This window comes from Lagopus muta, chromosome 5, assembly GCF_023343835.1.
Source record: "Lagopus muta isolate bLagMut1 chromosome 5, bLagMut1 primary, whole genome shotgun sequence".
In the NCBI taxonomy this organism is placed as follows: Eukaryota; Metazoa; Chordata; class Aves; order Galliformes; family Phasianidae; genus Lagopus; species Lagopus muta.
Window position 1 is genome coordinate 40,760,821 of NC_064437.1, and position 19,128 is coordinate 40,779,948.

The 19,128-nt window shown below is 39.3% G+C and overlaps 1 protein-coding gene and 1 non-coding gene across 9 annotated transcripts; one reads left to right on the forward strand and one right to left on the reverse strand.

Moving 5' to 3' along the window:
• The first annotated feature begins 227 nt into the window (after window positions 1-227).
• TRNAS-UGA (transfer RNA serine (anticodon UGA)) lies at window positions 228-309 on the forward strand. The gene has a single exon. It is a non-coding gene; the product is annotated as a tRNA-Ser (tRNA).
• A 5,218-nt stretch (window positions 310-5,527) lies between these two features.
• Window positions 5,528-18,909, reverse strand: DNAJC12 (DnaJ heat shock protein family (Hsp40) member C12). Of its 8 annotated transcripts, none has more exons than XM_048946007.1 (7): window positions 18,779-18,909; window positions 16,567-16,649; window positions 14,370-14,475; window positions 11,703-11,781; window positions 9,722-9,861; window positions 8,547-8,745; window positions 5,528-6,648 (listed from the first exon to the last, which is right to left on the reverse strand). In XM_048946007.1, the coding sequence occupies exons 3-7, from the start codon at window positions 14,445-14,447 to the stop codon at window positions 6,554-6,556; spliced, it is 591 nt and encodes a 196-aa protein (XP_048801964.1). In that variant the 5' UTR covers window positions 14,448-14,475; window positions 16,567-16,649; window positions 18,779-18,909; the 3' UTR covers window positions 5,528-6,553. The 8 variants fall into 8 exon arrangements, with proteins under 8 accessions (XP_048801964.1, XP_048801958.1, XP_048801960.1 ...); XM_048946001.1 differs by having other exon boundaries at window positions 14,370-14,984; XM_048946003.1 differs by lacking the exon at window positions 18,779-18,909 and adding an exon at window positions 18,526-18,752 and having other exon boundaries at window positions 14,370-14,984.
• Window positions 18,910-19,128: the final 219 nt, after the last annotated feature.

A 19,128-nucleotide genomic window follows, 5' to 3' on the forward strand; every position in this document is an offset into this window, starting at 1 on the left:
ATAACCGAATCCGCCGCCAAATGTAGCGTGGGCAGAGCGAGGGCGGCATGGCTCCGCCGAAAGCCGAAGCAGGTCGGCCACTGCCGGCTGCACGGCTCGGCCGCTCCGCTTAGGGCGGGGCGCCGAGATGCGGCAGCTCCCATTGGCATGCCGGCACGCTCGGGGAGGGGAGAACCGCAGCAGGAAGACTCGATAAGGATGTGTGCGCGGGGGCTGTGCTACGAGGAGCAGCGATGGCCGAGTGGTTAAGGCGTTGGACTTGAAATCCAATGGGGTCTCCCCGCGCAGGTTCGAACCCTGCTCGCTGCGGTCCGGACGGGCTTTGCTTTTCTTAGGTCATTTTGTTATCTTTGTCTCTTGTAGCTTCTTTCGCTGCTGAACGTGAGTTTATTCTCCTGCAACTCCTTCGGTAGTGATTTCGGAGCACTCCTTTGCTTTTATCAAAACAAAACCAAAAAAACCCAGAAAGCATTATGTCACAAGGCACATTTCCAACATGAGAACAAAAACCACCTGTGAAAAACACCAGCAGAGGAGGGGGGGCACTGAGCTCTCCCCCCACGGCTCATCACAGCGTGGTCCTCTGTGGCCAGAAGAGGCAGTGCCCTAGTGCAGAGCTGGGGTTGTTCTCCTGCACCGTGTCCTACAGCTGACAAAAATAAGTAAGCATTTCCCAGCAGCAAACTGCTCTATACCGAATGTATTTCCTTCATCGCACTTCCTTTTTTCATGAAGGAAGCTGGGCTGATTGCTCCCACATTTCCAGTGCAAGGGAATAAATACAGTGTCATCTCTTCTTATCATTTATAGCTTTCTGCTCATGTGCACATACAATTTTAATAGTGAGTTTCAAATAACAAAGAAGAAACACAAAAATTCCTTTTCATTTAGAAGAGCTGATTTTGTTTAATTCTTCAAGGATGTAAACTCTCTTTTGTTGGTGTTTTTTAACTTGAAGATCACACATCCTGCTAATCTGGAACAGATGTGAGAAGCTCTGTTTTGTGTAATGATGTTCTGGGTAACATTACAAAATAATAAAAAGCTTTAAAAGGAGTCAAGAAGTGAAACACATTGGGTGGGCTGTTTTCTTCTCCACTACAACTCTGAAATTTTTCCCAGACTTTTTTTAGTGACTACTTTAAAAAATCTCATTTCCAAAATGCATATTTTATTGTTTTATAGATCTAAAGACAAAGCACCAACCCAATAATTACTTATCAGAAAGATCTCATCTTCACTATGTCATTCCACTGGAACTTTGCTTGTGATAGAAGCATCAAATGCCAAATCAAAGGGTTATCTTAAATTTTAAATGGCAAAATAAGAAGTCAGTGTGTCAGAAAAGCAGTGCAAATCTCCTGCTTGAAACTGATTTTCCCTAAATTTCGCAGTTGAAAAAAAAAAAAAAAAAAAAAATCAACAAGCAGGAGCAAACACTCAAGTTATTTCCCACCCACACTCTTCACTGAGACTTATGAAATTGTTCCCATCAAGACCCCGTAGGGGAAGAGCCATATGGTTTCAGTTGCAGTTACTTTTTGTAAGGGTATGGTTGTTTTCAGTAATTACAGAAGAAAGAAATTGAGGACTGTCAAACAGACTACTAAGGCTATATGCATATCAGCAGCACTAGAATCTTGGGTTCACATCTCTCCTTTGTTTCCCTTTTCAAAACTCAACAATAAGAGAGTGAGAAAAAGCAGAACTGAATCCAGTGCTGGAGTCCAGGCCTCAAAAGCTACACATGAGCATAGCAACATGCTGTTCTATGTGTCTACAACTCTGCACAATTTTCTGCCTCAAACCTGGCTCAGGGTACATCTAGCAGAGGAATGCTTACGATATCCAAGCTCCTTTTTGTCATGAGCTATCCATCCTGAAGCAAGGAATTTTGTCCTTTGGAAGTAATAGGTCAAGCATAGTCACAGGAGCCCAGGAAAAGACTCAGATATGTCGGAAGTGAGTACAGGTAGCAGAGTACCAAACTCACCAAAGTGTAAGCAGCTGGAACAATCCATTTCTCCTCTGCACTTTACCACACATGATCCAGCTCCCCTTCCCCTGTGTATCATTCGCACATTGTTGTTAGATCAGAAAGGAGGAGAGCTGGCAGTCAGATACCAAGCAGAAATCTGGAGGCACCATAGAAATCAATTGCTAGAAAAGCACCAGCTCTGATAGTCCTGATAAGTCTAGTTTCTGTAGGGGCTGAAATCTGAGTCAAACTACATTTCCTTAGAAGTACTGCAGCCTTTTGGTGCAAAGTCCTTAGATATGTTCAGAGAAGCAGCTTTGACAAAGCAGCATGCAAATCTTTTTATCAAACATGCTGAAAACTACACTGCACGTCAAGAATAAAAATCATCTGAACACTGACAGCAAATCCCCTATTTTAGAAGTAATCCTTCTCATTTGCTGCCACACCAAAAGAAGGGAGCAAGAGCAAAACATTGAGAAGAAAAAAAGCAGTTTTCTGCAACTTCCACCACCTGTGACAGGTTGTGATATACACCAGTGACCTGAGACTCATAAAGCTTCTCAGTCTCCATGCTGTGCAGCATTGTAATTATTCAGACACAATCCTTTCAAAGCTGGGACAAGCAGAAAAGATCATAAGAGTCTTATTTTCATTAACATGAAAGGAAGAAACAAGTATAGCAAAGGTAAAAGAGCAAACATACACAATGCACACGTCAAAGTAGAGGCTTGGTGACTCATAGCTGCAGGACAAGCACATACACTGAGCTGCAGTAAAAAAACAGCATAAACTAACCGATAAGCATCATCTCATCTGGCAGGGACAGAAGCTGATGGCTTACAAGTTGCTTTATCTTTTGCTGTATAATTTCACCAGTTTTATAACAGCTTTGCTGCTTACCTTCCCAACAGTGGTTTCTTATTTCAGGATATTAAAGTGTATGATAGCAATGTTTGTGGTCAGGAAATTAAAGGTAGACAATATCTGTTTTAATCATCAGGATACTTCTATTACATAGCTTATGAACTGTATTATTTTTTTTTATTATTTTTTTTTTTTCCTGCCTTTCTGAAGAATAAAACAGCCATTCAGGAAGTGACCTTACCTATCATCCAGCTGTACTCAACTTGAGCTTTTTAAGTCCTATATTATTTGTATTCATCAACATTTTAATTCTTACATTGCCACTTAGGAAACATTAGCAAAATACTTAGCAAAACAAGAAGTTTGAGAAGGACTAGAATACTCTGTCTTACATAGTCAGAAATTGCACAAATCCAGGAGATACAGGAATTTGAAATATATTAATTTTTATAGTACAAGACACACCAAGTCAGATTCCCCAGACATCCAGCAGTTTCAGGGCTCTTTTTTACCTATGCAAACAATTCATAAGAAGAGCTAAACAGGAAAGTAGGACCTCGTCCTCCAGTCCTTGCATGTGGCCGCCCCCTCCCCAGTTTGTGGCTTACAGCTCCTAATCATCACACACCACCTGTGGCTGTTGCTGGCATTTCACAGCTGTCACCTGCTGAATTCTTCCTTTGGCCACTAAAAAGCCACTGACAGCTAGCTGTTATAATTACACCTTTTCAAAGCTCAAAGTGACACAGCATACATCCCCTCCATCAGTTTATGTCTAAGCATGAGTCTTAGCCAAGTAGGTTATGTGCCTACCAGTGCAGAGGCCAAGGCATTACCATTATCACAAGCAACATTACATAGGCCAGTGCATCTTCCCATGCTACTAGCAACCAGGCTTCAAAACCCAACTAGATATATAATTGAAAAAAAATAAACACCTTCTGTTTGAGAAGGGGTATGGGTAAGGTCCCAGTTCATCAAGCACTGAGTAATTTGTCAGGTGCCCACTGTTTTCCTTTTTATAATGAGGGAGAACGAGGGTGCCCAGTCATTCCAATTAACTGTTCTTGCTGGCCAGCAGGTGACGTCCCACCACTACTGCTCCAGAGCAGAAACAAGCTGCACAGATTCCTCCTGTTTTCCAGTACTACTGGGCTTGCTAGGCATAACACCCAGACGCAATGGAAAGCACAGCAGTAACAGCAGGGCAGCAAGGTCCTGGTCTGCAGCAAGTGAGGATACGCTCAAATGCAACAGCTGTAGTCACAGAAATAAAGAAAAGAAGCTGCTTACCCTTGGAAAGCCCCAAGTACGCAGGGATCTCCATCAAGATACCTTCACCTCCATTGCCAACCCTTAAATGAAGGTTGGGAAGGGGTGGCTCCTGGCTCCAGCCCTTCCAGTCATTCAGCTGCACTGCATGCACCTGAGCTCCCCCGGGTTGGCCCTGCCTTCCCACAAGGTGCTCAACCATAGTTCAAGTTGTGACTTAGCATTTCTGCTACAATAGGAGCAGGTTAATCCAGTTCTAGTTGAAACACAAAAGAATTGGAACTTTTCAAATATACAAGTAAGTGTAAGAAATGTCTGTATCAGCATACTGGAGTATCAGTTAATAATCTGACTTCTTCATTAGGGTAAAATATAAGATTATTGGTCTCTAGCAGGTATGTTACAAAATGCGCAGCTCAGAGTCTTCCTAATATCTGCAACTATTCATTTATAACAAATATCCAAGGGTGTTTTGGCAAAACAGACCACTTTGAATGACATGAGAAACAGTTTTATTGTTCAAAGACCTCCTATATGCTCTCAAGACAGTTAGGTGCCAAATCATCCACTAAAGCACCCTCTGCAAGTGAAATGGGGAGGAAAGGCTGATCCCAAGTAGGCCAGTTAGTTGTATTTCCATCTTTTCAGAAAGGAGAGAAAATTAAATTACTTCGTATTCTTTACATGGACTAGTTATTCTGTTCCTCTCCTTTCACCTTATTTATTGTCCTTCCATGATAAAATGGATTAAAAGTCTTTGTTGAGCAGATACCTTTCCATAGAGAGAAAAGTAAATATGTAATAATATTTAGCAGATATTACAAAGAATTATCACTATCATCTGTTTTCAGCTGCAAAACACACAAGGGAAAAAAACACAATAATTTCGTATAAGCAGGATGATGCATTGTAAAAATAGCTGTCACTACTGATGTCAAAGTAGGATCAATGTAGCTGTAACAATAGAACACCATTACTTTGAGCTTTTATAAACAAGTTGGTGCAAGCACTACTGGAGTTACCACTGGTGTCAGCTCCTGTAAAGAAAACTGACATAATAACAACAATACAAACGTATCTAATGGTACATACACATTATCTGTGTTGCAGTGGCAGGTACTGACATTACAGCTTGTTGCGAATAAACACCAAACAGGAGCATGACAGGACAGTCAGCACATCATATTACTGGCACAACAAGGCCAAATGTGTTTCTTGAGGAAGAACAGATGTCATACAGTTGTCTCCATGTTGAGAAAAGGCCGCAATTCTTAGATCAGAATTTCCACAGAGATTACCAGTATTCATAACTGAACTCCTTTAAGTGTTTCCCTGCTGATGGGACAAGTAATAAGAAATTCAAGAGAGATCTGTGAGGAGCAGAGTATTTCATTAAAAAAAAAAAAAAAAAAGAGAATCCTTTCTGTATGCATGTAGTTTTATTTGTTGCTGTCAGAATCACTTGCCCACACAAAAAACACAATGTCAATTAGCTGATGTATCAGTCAGGATTACAAAAAAAGGAAGCAAATGCAAAATACACACACAGAATTTGAGAAGTCACTCAACATTTCAAAAACTTATCACATAAGATTTTAAACATATTAATGCAGGCTGGCCTGATTCTTCATACTTAGGGTCATATCAGGATTTTGTACGCTGTTTGTGAGGCCACCCAAGGGAAGAAAGTAACTATTACACTAGGACAATGCTGGCATACATACTAGAGGTATCAGATTTCCACCACCAAATCTTAACAAGAAGAGTTTCTGTCCAATAAAGCAAGGCTCTGGAATTGCCTTCTAAAACAAGCATTTGGTGCAAAAAGCTTACCTATTATGATAGAATGAAAGTGATTTTTGAGAGTACTTGATCCACTACAGTCACCTGCTGGATAATAACAAGGTTCTTACTTTATTTATATTGCAAAATTACAACTGTCCAACAAGTTAGGCTTGTAATAGTATTGTGAATGCATGCATTACAAATCACTGCAGTAAGTACAATGCAATAGAAAACCAAAGTACATAGTTTAGAACCAAGCAGTTTTAAATTCATTGTCATACAGCTTTTGGTAGATTGTCATTTAATATAGTAATATCTTGGAATCTAGCATTGACTTTTGGTTCCGCTGAGAATACAATTACTATTACTACACAGTATTTAAAAACACAAGAAACAACATACAAAAAATTAGATAGCTACACCAAATCACTCTACATTAATACTGAAAAGGGCTCTGCTTACTGAACCTTATTAAAACAGACCTCTGCCTGTAATACTCATAGAATGTGTGTTAACAGATACAGACGTTACATTTATTCAGACAACATTCAAAGCACAATGAATGAATACAAAATACAAATAACTTCAAACTACTGCAAAAAATACTGAATTGTTGATTAGATGACCTCACACTCCTGTGTATTATGCATTTTAGATTTCATAGTTTCTGAATTTCCTCAGAAGATCTGATGGGGCATCCCCTGACCAGCGGAAACGTAAGTGCCAGTAGTTTGCCTCTGAAAATCCTGGGGGGGGGAACAAAGAGAGAGAAAGGCAAATAAATTATTACAAACCTATAATACTAAGTTGTTTGAAATAACAAGTTAATCTTCCCCCCAAAAGCAAGTCAAAAATTAATCACTTTCAAGTGTTCTTTACTAACAGGGACCAATCTCTGCATTCTTGGCACCATTTGAACAAGAACCAAAGCAAACACCAAATTTCAATATATATATATATTGAAATTATATATATATATATATATATATATATATCAGCTGGAAAGAGTCCAAGGGAGAACAGTAAGAATTATGAGAACTCTAAAAAGCAGAACTTAGAATGAAAGAGTGAACAAAAAAATCACTTGCTTAATCTGAAGGAGGAGACAGAAAAGGTGACAGGATTAGTCTCCAAGCATGTGATAGGCAGCAGCTTGAAGGGAAGGTGTACTGACTCTTTCTACACACAGGGGAGCCGAGGAGTTTTTCAGCCCTTACCTACATATTTTATTTCAGGCCCAGAACTTCATTTTTATGCTCTATTAGTTTTGAATACTAAAACGTGATTTTCCTACATCAGGAAGCTGAAACCTCTTACTAGACTTACTGTTCAATTATTTCATTCAGGTTGAAATGTACACGTTGAGCTGTGGTCTGTAACTCCTCTGCACTAGCAGACAAATCAAATCTATCTCCATTTAAAATGAGCATCCAATATTAAAAATTTTCCTGGGTGGATCCAAAGAAAGTTATCAGCATGCTAACATCAGGTATGAACACAGTTGTACATATGGGCTCTGAAAAATAAATACATTCTGATGGCCACATTCATCAACACATGTATGTGCCTACTGGATGCACTAAGTAGGCATTTCATGGGTTTGATTTTTTCACCTTCAAATCTATGAAGAACATAAAAACTTCAAAAATTGTAAGAAAGAAGATGCCTTCAAAGAAAGCTTACTATCACAAGGAACAAGGTGACACTTTGCTTACTTTGAAATGTAATTACTTTACAAAAGTCTACAAAGCTGATTTAATTACCTAAATTAACAAGCAGTATAATGTTATAAGTTATTTTTTAGTTACATTTCACCAACATTTGTTTGTAGAACTTTATTTTCTGCATTCTATAAACACTTAAGCTAACTTTCGTTTCCTCCCAGTTTATTTTAATTCCCTGTTCAGTCAAACTGAGAAGAAACGACAGAAATGTTTAATAATATTTCTCTAATAATAATATATATATAACATTATGAAATTGCTAAAGTATGAAACAGAACAGAGGGCAGCCTTTGTGGTAAGTTAAATTTGGTTCAGATCTACTAACTTAAAAATAGATAGGAAATACTAACTGGCCAGATGATAGTTTTTGAAATGCATCACTTATTCTGGTGTGTGCACTATTTAAAAAAGAAATACAAAAGAAACCTTCAAGCCTAAACTTTTAATCCTCATTAGCTCATTAGATACAAACTATGCATAAGTATTGAATGCTGGGTTTAAAGAAAAAAAAAGAAAAAAAATAAAGCAATCTAAATGTTTTATGTAATATGATTTAAAGTTTTGCCGTTTGTTTCTTGTTTGTTTGGTTGTTGTTTTTCTTTAATCATTGAAAATAATTTATTATTTTTACCCACTTCAATCTAGAAGGAAATGTGAGTTTTTCATTTTGATTTAAAAATGACTAACATTGGTTTTACTATCTAGCAGGCAAAGAGAAACTGGGGGCAGGGAGGGAGAAAGGCCTGAAACCTTCAAAAACAAGAAAAAAAAATCCTAACAGCTGTAACAAAATCCCAATCCAAACCCACATTAAAAAAAGCTTCCAGATGTGTTATTCTGGAGAATTCTTCATGACTAGAAGCCTCAGTTTCAGGACAGTGCTGCCTTTGCAGTCTGCTGTAACTGCTGGTTTTACTTACTTGGGGAGTCTGGATTCTTTGAAGACTGTGGTTTTACATCAGGAATTGCAACATCTTGCTCTCTGTTCCCATCAGACAATCCATCTTCATTGTTTTCAGTTTTCTGGGTCCAAATCTCATTAGTTAAGTTGTTGCTATTGTTCAAGTCAGGAGCTTCCAGCATTTGATCCTTCTTATTTTGGACAGCCCAGTGCATTGACTACAGAAATGCAGAGGAAAAAAAATAATGTACCAATTTTTATGCTTTTAAAAAAATTTGATTTTTTCTTCCCTACATTGTAATAAATAGTCAAATACAGTACTTACTAGAGAAGCTTGCAGGTGAACAGGAGAAGGAAACATGGTAACGCACTACAAACAGCATTTGAAAGGATAGCTTGTGCCAGGCAAAGACAAAGAACAATACCTAGATGTATGCCACATGACTTGAGATGCTTAAGAGGGCTTGAGTGACTTCTATTTCCATTTTCAAAGCTGCCTTTGACTGCAGTGTCCCTTTTGAAAGCAAGACAATTTTGAAAGCTTTTACTATTGAAGTCTGCATTATGACTCCTGTTTGGAACTGAGCTATGCTTGGTGAGATATTTCCATCAAATATTTAAACTCAGGCATGATGGTTCAGCTAAGGAGGTTCTCAAACATCAACAGTAAGTAGAATTGAGGCAGGCAGGATTGAAAAGGGAAACATTCATTCACCTGTCTATATTTAGTGCTAGTGGTGCAATGGTGATGAGGAGATAGTTGCACTAGACAATCTCATAGGTCGTTTCCAACCTTGCGATTCTATGATTCTATGATATATATGACCATGTGGATTTGTAACAACCATGCAGAAAGTAATCAAACATCGTGGAATTAGAACCTAGTAGAAACACACCAATAAAATTAGCAGGGAAATCAATCCTCAGAACATCTATTTCTAAGTTGTAAGGTGTAGATAATAGACAGGAAACTGGCAATCTGAAGAATTTACTGTAAAACTAACAGTCTAAAACCAGACTATGAATGGTCTTCTATAGCTCTCCAACATTGTCTGAGTTTCCTCAGAAATCATTCTGCACTATCCCAAAAACCCACCACTGGAGAGCTGTGGCAGCTCACCCTCCCCCACTGGAGGATTTCTCCTGGGTCAACCCAACCTCCTCTCTGTGTGCTCAGACATAGACAACACCAACCGTTTTCACAGAGCTGCTCAAAGCCTCCCACTGCTGGAAAGGAATGGTGATTTTGCTTCTCCTCCAGTAATCATAGCGTGCTCGACTCTCTTCATTAATAAGAACCTCCTTAGCTTGCTGCAGCTTCTGGAAATTCTCCACTAGAAAACAACCCAAAAAGATGCTAAAGCCAATACTTGTTTTCAGTGAAATCAATTCAGGTCTACCAGCAGCACAAGGTTAATTGACAAGCAAAACCAACAAGCACATAGAGGAATCTAAATATAGTGGAAAATAATTAAACTGTGCATTTAAATAGTTAGCTTTTCCACATATGCCAAAACGTTATCTTGAATACCTGACTGCACAAATGAGAGCTCTCACTTTCCCCCACAGGATAATTTTTCATTAAATGATTACTAAGGATGCAGTTACATATTTGTATCTGTAGAAAAGTTATAAAGATTTAGATTTATCTAAGAACCACCTGTGTTACAGTGATCTATTACTATTCGTTACTATTCTGTTATTATTCATATATTCGAGTTTACAAATTAGATTTCTTTTGAAATATAAAGCCCAATCAAAATTGGTAAGCTTAAATCAAACAACAGACGACATGTTGAGAAGGCAGTTCTGCAGTTTCCTTTTCTAGTGCCACAAGTTTTCAATAAAGTTATTTTAATTACTCTTTACTGAGCTTAGTTAAGCTGATGAAATATCAAACCATAAACTTTCATCAGCAATGTGAAAAGGCATTTAACAGAAACACAGAATGTTTGGGTCAATGCAGCACAAAATACTTCTTGATAAAACCTTTTAACGTTTGGCACTTGGCCTCCCCTGAGTTACTAAGCTTCACTGACTTTAGAGGGAGCTGTGGGACTATGACCGTGGAAGTTTCTTGTTACTGCATGAGCCAGAATTTGGTGCAAAGTCTCTTACACTGATTCCGTTGGCACTTGTGTTAATCAGTAAATCAAATACTAGTGATGAGGTTATAGTTAACAGGTGGCAGATTGTCTCTCAAACTCCAGATCTCAAGAGGTTCCTTCTCAGAGAATACTAAAGTGAGACATCCTACCTATTTTGCCTTTCAACCTCCCCTTGCCAACTCACTGAAACAGGATGACACATCAAGAGGGAAAGGCAGTGTGGCTGAGAGCTCTGCTGGAGGCAGCGGGCAGGAGCCTCCCGTAACAGCCTCTGCATTCACAGCTCTGCTGTCCCAGGGGAGTGTTTATAGTTAAACAATTAGGAAGGATACAAATGAAAAGCTTTGTGCATTAACCAAAATGAAAAGTATACTTAATTATTCTACAATTTTTAATTGGGACCATAATTATGATCAGAACAGTTGCAAGAATAGAAACTCAGACAAAGATGAGCACAGATTAGAGCTGTCTTTTTGGTTATAAATGGGTAAAATTGTCTCCAAATAACTCAGGTGCTGCTTCGACGTCACAGGTATAGCTTGGATATGATGAACTGTGTGCTTAATTGAGACATTAGCTGATGTTCTGCAAACAGATGGCTACTCACGTGGTGTTAGCTTCTCTTTATTTCCAATAATTAAATTACACTAAAAGAAACTGAAGTACGTTTAATATGATCCTGATTATCTTGTTCCTGGACACAAATTAACTACTTGACGTAAGTGTGACATTTGAATGCCACTGGGCTTGGAAGCAGTCCAACTTCATAGGTCTAGGAAGGCTACATGCCATAAACAATTTCTGGATTCCTACCATGGGAATAAATTATTAAAGAAAGAAATCCTAGAAATAAAAAACTAATGACTTACTCTTACCACCTATGAGTGTGCAAACGTTGGAACAGAATATTAAAGCCTGCTATTTAAAGACAATACGCTCAATACACATGACAATTAAAACATATTGGGCAAAATAATATTTAGTAAAATTTCAAGGTTGAATTTAATATCTTAGTCATTTTAGTTATCTCGGATAAAGATTATTTTTAAACAGAGAAAAATACATACCTGCTTTGGGGTTTCCTGGGTGTTTGTCAGGATGACATTCAAGGGCCCTAATCTTAAATTCTGCAAGAATTTGCTCAACCTAAACAGGATATCAGATTTGAAGTGAGTAAACACACAGAAAATATGTTCAAATTTGCTCTTTGAAATGGGTTGGAGAACAACAAAGAATGTTGAAAGATTCTTTTCCTATTTACAAACTTTTAATACAGACAAAATAGGCAACAACCACCATCTGTCAGTGACACTAATTTCATTATCCACACTCATCCTTGCTTTTGTTTCAGTGAAACTTGGTCATCCAATATAGTGAGTTAGCTTTAAGAAAAACATGTAAAGATCACATGTGCATATTAAACTTAGCCAGAACCACATGGGTTATCTAGCTCACATACCACAAAGCTAGACAAAGAACAGATCACAGTCTTCCTGTCAAGTTAATTTTCTGGGTGAAGGCTGGTGTGGAATAGAATACATTTGTAATCAACATATAAATATTGACACATATTACTTTAAATTAACTACAAGTTCCTACATTTTATAACGTCATAAGGTATCATAACCTCTGGAAAAGCAAAGAGAGATTAAGAGCTAATAAAACACAGGAAACCACAGTAGCTGGGGTTAGGCTTTGATTTTCAAATCTTCAGATTTTCATAGTATCTTGTTTCTTCCTATAATTCAGAAGCCAACATTTCTTTATTCCATTCTATATTTCAAGCTTAGATAAGAATTCATCCTAAGATATCAGTTAGCTGTTATTTTTTCTATGCTGGAGAAGTTGTTCACATAAATTCAGCATCCTTCAAACTCTGATGTCCATATAAAATTTAAATGAAATATTTTAAAACTAAGTTACAACATCATTTTTTTTGTGAAACAAAATTACATGTCACTTAACTAGCTGGCCAAATTTAGTGGTCATACACTGGGAAAAGTTTGTGTAATTTTTATACAAAAATACATTCAATTTACATTAAAAAAAAAATCAATGATATATTTTACCAAAAAAGTTATCTTATGCCTACTAGAATAACACAGTTCATGAATGAAGGATGTGGAACAAATATCACCTCAGCCTCTCCAATACGAAGAAGCTATGAGCCCAATTCTGCAAGAAACCAAGAATGAACACTTTTTTTTTTTTTTTTTTTTTAATATAGAGAAATGCTGTCAAAATACTTGATGCTATTTGTGTTTAAATTGATCCAGGTCAGATCAGCACAGGGCATAAAAATACTATGAGTGTGCAAGAGTAAATTCACTTCTGTACAGGCCTAAAGAAGGGTGCATAGAAGCCTGTACTGCTACCAATACTGGATGCATACAGAAATCAGTGTGATTGCAAAATACCTGCCCTGCTTCAAATTTCTGTAAATGCTAGTAGTCATGTACGGCGTGCTGAGAGAAGGAATCACTGCACTCAGTCAACCCGTTACCTCAGTTCGCGCTCCCACGTCCAAAACAGTGCTGTCATATCTCCTGTTTGTCTCAATAAATAGTACTTGACAGATTATTTTTTTAGGACCCACTGGCAATTATTCCACCTTTTGAATTTCATTTTGAAGCAATCTGAAAAATCACTGTCACATGTGCATGAACTGTCCATTAATTAGTAAGCCCGTAAGGTAGGAGACGAGAAATAGCATTTGCAAAACAAGCCAAGATATGGACTTTAACACTGCCCTCTGCTGGGATGTCACATTAGAAGTTCTCTCAGGGAAAGCTTTAAATTACCCTCTGCAACAGACCTAAGGTGCTTACTAATTGGCTTTCAGTGACATCAATTTTACCAGCATTTGACCACTACGACAGTAAAAAGCATCTGATTAAATTTACTGAGCAAAATATAGCTTTTATTTACCCTGAATTTACCATTCATTACAGCAGAGTAATCAAAACTCCCTTTTCAAAATCTGAACCTAATTCCAGCAGCTAGATTAAAAAATAATAGCATACCACTAAGTCAAACTATCCAAAAACATTACATGGGCATATTTAGGAAGAAGAGCATTTAAGTACAAATCATACAACTGCTTACATACCTACAGTATGCATCTGCCAACAGCAAAAAAAATTTTAAAACAAGTTGTAAGTCATTAAAATTATCATTAAAAACCATTAATATGACAAATGAAAAAGATGCACTTTCTGTTTTTCTTCCCAATAATGAATACAGTTTTCAAAAATAAAAAAGGGACAAGAAAGGCATATACTTGGGAAACTCAATAGCATCATCAGTCACTGACAACTCTGAACTTTCAGTTAGTTGCACATAGTTAGCTTCTTCATCTTTTAAAACTGCAAATGTATTCCAAAATGTTATTTGCACGTTGGCAAATCTATGCACTTGGCTCACAATTTAAAACCATACCACATGTTGAACTAAATTATTTAATAAGCCGTAGTTTCACATATATCTGTAATACAATACTGTATAAGACATTTTTAATGTGAGCCTCATTCTAAAATCTGAACATTGGCATATAGATCAGAAAAATTCCCCTTGCAAAGGGAATCCTGAAAAGAGAGAAGTGGCAAGAAGGAAGGTTTGCAGTACATTTCAAATAGTTCTACCTTTAGAGATTAATAATTTCAAATCCCCCCGATAGATACACAAGGACATTCAAAATGTTATTAACCTGGAAGGGAGGTGGGAAAGGCTCTTACCGTAGATAGTTCATCACATCCGAGCAAGTTGTAGTAATCTTCCAACTCATCCAGTCTGCAGTTCAAAATTGCATCCATCTGGGCTGGTCCAGCAGGCTTTTTCAAGCTTAGGCACAGCGGGTTTAAAATATAATATCAATACCCAGCTCACAAATAGGTTTAAATGTAGCCTGGGGAAACAGGCGATTTCCACACAGGTCTGCAGCTCTCTCCAGCGCTTTTTAATACAGAGAGCTGACACACATGAATTGTCTTGAATTCTCTGCCTGCCATTGGTCCCTGCAGGATGCCAATCCGCTTGCACAAACCTGCCGATGGCAGTGCTCCCTGGGATTTGTAGTCACCCAAGTCATTCCAACATCAAACTCGGGGTCTCCTCCAAAATGAATTTTGGATTCTCAGTAAAATCTAGCTGTATTTGAGATATGGATTCTGCAGATAGCCAGTTAAAGTCAGTTTCACTGACTTTATGCTCTTATGCACCAGGGCCTATATATTCTAAAAGATATATTCTGCTTTATTTCTAAGTGATTGCTTCCAGAATAATGATGACTGGGCTGCACACTTCTGTGAATGAAGTCCCAACCTTGCCAAATCTTCTGGTTCCGTCAGTTCCTTCAACAGAAAAGGTAAGTCCTTGTGTGTGAATGATAACTAGCTATCCTTCTACAACTATTATTCAAAAACAAACAGTTCATTGCTTTTGTACAGTTGCATGTCTGTCAAAATCAAGCCTATGAAAAGACAGCATAAAAAGATAATAGACTGTCTACTATGAAAAGAAACAGAAGTTCCCAGTTATTTCAAATTGCACCTTAGAGGCTTGTATCATGCGTACACCTGCTTTGTAAAACTCATTTGACTTTGAAATGAAATACATTTTAATTTGAACTATAATTAGTGATGAAGGTCTAAGTCCAACAAAGCCTACATTCATGTTTAACTGTATTCTCCAATGATCTACTGATTTTAAAAGGTGATACCTAGGGGTAACAGCAACCACATGATGAAACCTTTCCTCTGGAGCCTAAGAAGCTATATTTTTACTTTCCATGTTCAAGAGCTTTGTAAAGCAAGATGTTTAAAGTCATAAAATACTGCTGATTCTTTAAACTAACACTACTATTGCCTTGAATATTCATATAATCTTAGATGCAGTAACCTAGGAGGGTCTACGCAAAATAGATACATGGGGTATGATCGAAGCTATCACAGTGCCAAGTGAAGCAGTGAAGGACCTAGTGGCCATTCAGAAACATTCATAAAACATGGAATACATAACCCCCACATTTATAATTGCTGTGGTTTACTCTATGTTACTGTTACACATAACGTTAATCTTCTGAAATTATCTATGTAATCATCTGCTACTTCAGGGCTGTATTGTCTGGAAGTTCTTGGTTTAGTGTATGTTCAGATAGCCTGTTAAGATTATAAAATACATAAAAAGCACATGAAAGAAAGAAGTAGCAGTACCAAGCAGCAAACCGTGAGCCTCAGTGAAACTATTTAAACTAATTAGAAAACATCGGCGTATTTCTCAGAGTATATAAAACAACTGAGTTTTTTCAACAAAGTGAAAGAATGAACAATTACAAAGTTCTCCCTCTTCTCCACTCCTGACTAATGAATCACAAAAGTATAATAAAGAAAGGAAAGTGTTCTAGCAAGAGATCGTGTAAATATTTAAATAGATAGTACTTTGGGGGAGGACAAAAAACAAACAGTTGTTCCACATCCCCAGCAGCACTCCTGACATATTGTTCTTGGCCAAGTATTTATTGCGTGTTTGCATAAGGTGAAAGGGAAGGATCTTTTTAACCCCTCTTCCCTGCAGTTTCAGTGGGCTTTTTTGTGCCACAAAGCGAACTGCAGATCCAAGAGCAGGATTCAACTGACAAAATCCTGAGCCTTGAAAGCTTTTTGTTCACAGGGAGTTTTCCCATCTATACTCTGTTCAGACGGAATGAACAAGGACTCCAATTCAAACCACAGCAGCGGGCATACTTGTTTTCCCTCCTCCCAGGAATTTCCAGTGCTTGGGATACAAACAAAAGGTTTGAGCGTGGAAGCTGCAAAATACTAATAGAGCAGAGTAGCATAGTGAATTGCTGCTCTTTACCAGAACTACTCATGGAGCATCATCAAAAAAGGAGAGGAAGAGAAGCCATGGATAAAAAAAATATATGAAGATTACCTTCAGGAGATAAGTGTTGTTTGAAAGGGTGTCACAGCACAGGAGATGGCACAGTGTATGTGTATTCACCTGTTTTGGTTAGCCTAGCCCAGAATGTACAAACAGTACAGAAAGTGAAGAAATCTCATACTTGTCCTCTGTACCCAGCCACTAACAAAATGTTTGTGTTCATTCCCAACACGTAATCAACAACGTTGCTTGCTTAGAGTCAGAAGCAAAATCAAATCCTGTCTCAGCGTAACAGAAGGCTTGCCATCCACTTGTTGGTCCAAAATGGCTATTTAAATATAACAAGGGAAATCTGTATTTCAATTTATTCCCATATAATCTATCAAATCTTCTAGTACCAGTTCTCAAACAACTTGAGTTGTTTTGCTTCTGAAGGACAGAGCACACAGAATTCAAGGCACAACATAACTTATTTAAGTTCTGCATGCTCCACTTTTGGATGGTCACACGTACTCAGAGATGCAGGATCAGAAGAGGACCCAAGCACTGCCAAACTGACTTCCCAATTTAGGGGCAACTACTGCAACATCATCATTGCATGCATAAATGCTCACAAGGTTAGAGTCAGCTTAGGATCCTCGATTCATTTCCTCAACACTTTCACAGAAAGCTCTGTATCATCCATCTGTGTCAGTTATATGGTGTCTTCCTTAGAACACAGTCTTCACATAAATAAGCATCCAAACACCATTACTAAAGTAACACCTCTCTTTTTATGCCTCAAAATCTGATTCTTGTCTGAACTTCAACACTGAAAAAGAACGCTTTAGCACAAATTCACAGACAACGATAGAAATGTTCTAATTCACATCTTGTTACTTCTTGTTTTGATACATGTGAAGCATGAGAAATGTTACGTGCAACTTAACCAGAAGTATAGATTTAATACAGCTGATGCTATCAAGGTCTGCAAGGCAGAAATTCTACTTGACTAATATTGGTCTTGCCACCAAACTTAAGGATTTGGTTGTATTGAAGTTACTAAGGCTATTATGTAAGTAGTTGGTGATATTAAGCAGTAATATTAAACAAAAAAATACTGAAATCTATATCCATGAAGTTTAGATCAGTATTGCTGTGCCAGTAGGTAATAAAACCAAAGCACATGCAAAAAGAGACAGGCAACATTTCTCTTTTAAAAAACAGATTTTGTTATTGTTGTAAGCAAACTCTGACTCCTATCAGCTCAGAACAACTAAACAAATGAGAGGATGCTGTAAAGCCAATTCAGCCACCGCTTCGCACAGCTGCCAGAGGTTGTTTTAATTCATCGCTGTAGAAGAGAAAGTGTAACACAACTGTATTACACGTTTCTGTGCCTATCTATACAGCAAGAAATACGAGCAAAAGAAACATAAACATTCTTGAATATCTTCCACACTGATACTTCCACTGGAACTCTGCAAAGCACAAGAAACTGAGCAGCACGTATGTCCTCCAGGGGGCTGCTCTCAGTTTCTTTCGTTTCACTTCTAAACAAAAACACTATGCAAAACCCTACCGATCGTGTTAGAACTGTGCCCAGTGCAACATTTTGCCCTCTGAAAGTCTACAGATACAAGAAAATAACGTGTCTGTCCACTACTGCATCTTGCAAGATGCATTAACGATACACGCAAGTGCCAGTCACACCTACCCTCATAGTCGATACCCTCCCACAGCAGAAAAGAAAGGCAAGACAAGAAAAAAACGAATTCACACTAACATGAAGTTTAACATCTAATAGCAGGGCCCAGGCCAACAAACAGCCCCGGCTAACTTGTGCGTGCAGCACCAGCGCTGATGGGAACCAGCGGCTGTGGGTAACGGTACGGCCAGGACAGCGGGGGAGTTCTGTCCGGGCGGAACCTCGGGCGGGAGATGGCAGCCTAAGGAAACCCGAGTGTGTGGCTCGGGCAGAAACGGCTCACAGTTCAGCATCTACCATTAACGCGGCAGAAGACTCCTCACCAACTCTGCCACGAGCTTTGTGCGTCCCGTCTGGGACGAGCAACGTGAAAACGCCTGAGCTCGCGAGGCCAGCAAAGTGCATTTGCTACGCGCAGCCCGGGGCAGGGAGCAGCAACTGTTCGTCAGCGCTGCGTTTTACAGCCGCCTTAGACAACGCTGCGGAGAAGCCCAGAGTTTTCCCACCCCTCCGCGGCACCGGCACCGCCATTTGCCAGCAACACCCCCGCCGGCGAAACGCGCTCCCGCGACGAACCGGGGCGGGCCTCCACCGCCGGAGAAGATGACGGCCGCCCGTTCCGGCTGAGCGGAACGAGGCACCGACTCCACCCCGGCCCCGCAGCGCTCCCCGTGGCCGCCCAGGCAGCGCGGCCACGTGACCAGAACACCAGGCTGCGCGAGGGCCGAGCCGGCGCCGGCCGCCACGTGACCAGAGCCGCGCTCCCCCTCCGCCTCCCCGCTCACGTGACCCCGTTTGTTGTTGTTGCGGCCTCCGCGGGGCGGGCGCCCGCGTGGGCGGTGGCGCGGTCACGTGCCGGGTTTAAATCGCTCCCTGGGGGTGGGGGAGGGGGCCGCGGCGGCGGCGCTGCTGCGCGCTGCGCCGGG

Coding starts and splice junctions, on each gene's coding strand:
- DNAJC12 (XM_048946008.1), bottom strand. CDS start 14,447: ATGGATGCAATTTTGAACTGCAGACTGGATGAGTTGGAAGATTACTAC. Junction 9,862..11,702: donor CCCAGGAAACCCCAAAGCAG/GTATGTATTTTT, acceptor GTTGTTTTCTAG/TGGAGAATTTCCAGAAGCTG. Junction 8,746..9,721: donor TGAGCAGCTCTGTGAAAACG/GTTGGTGTTGTC, acceptor GCATTTCTGTAG/TCAATGCACTGGGCTGTCCA.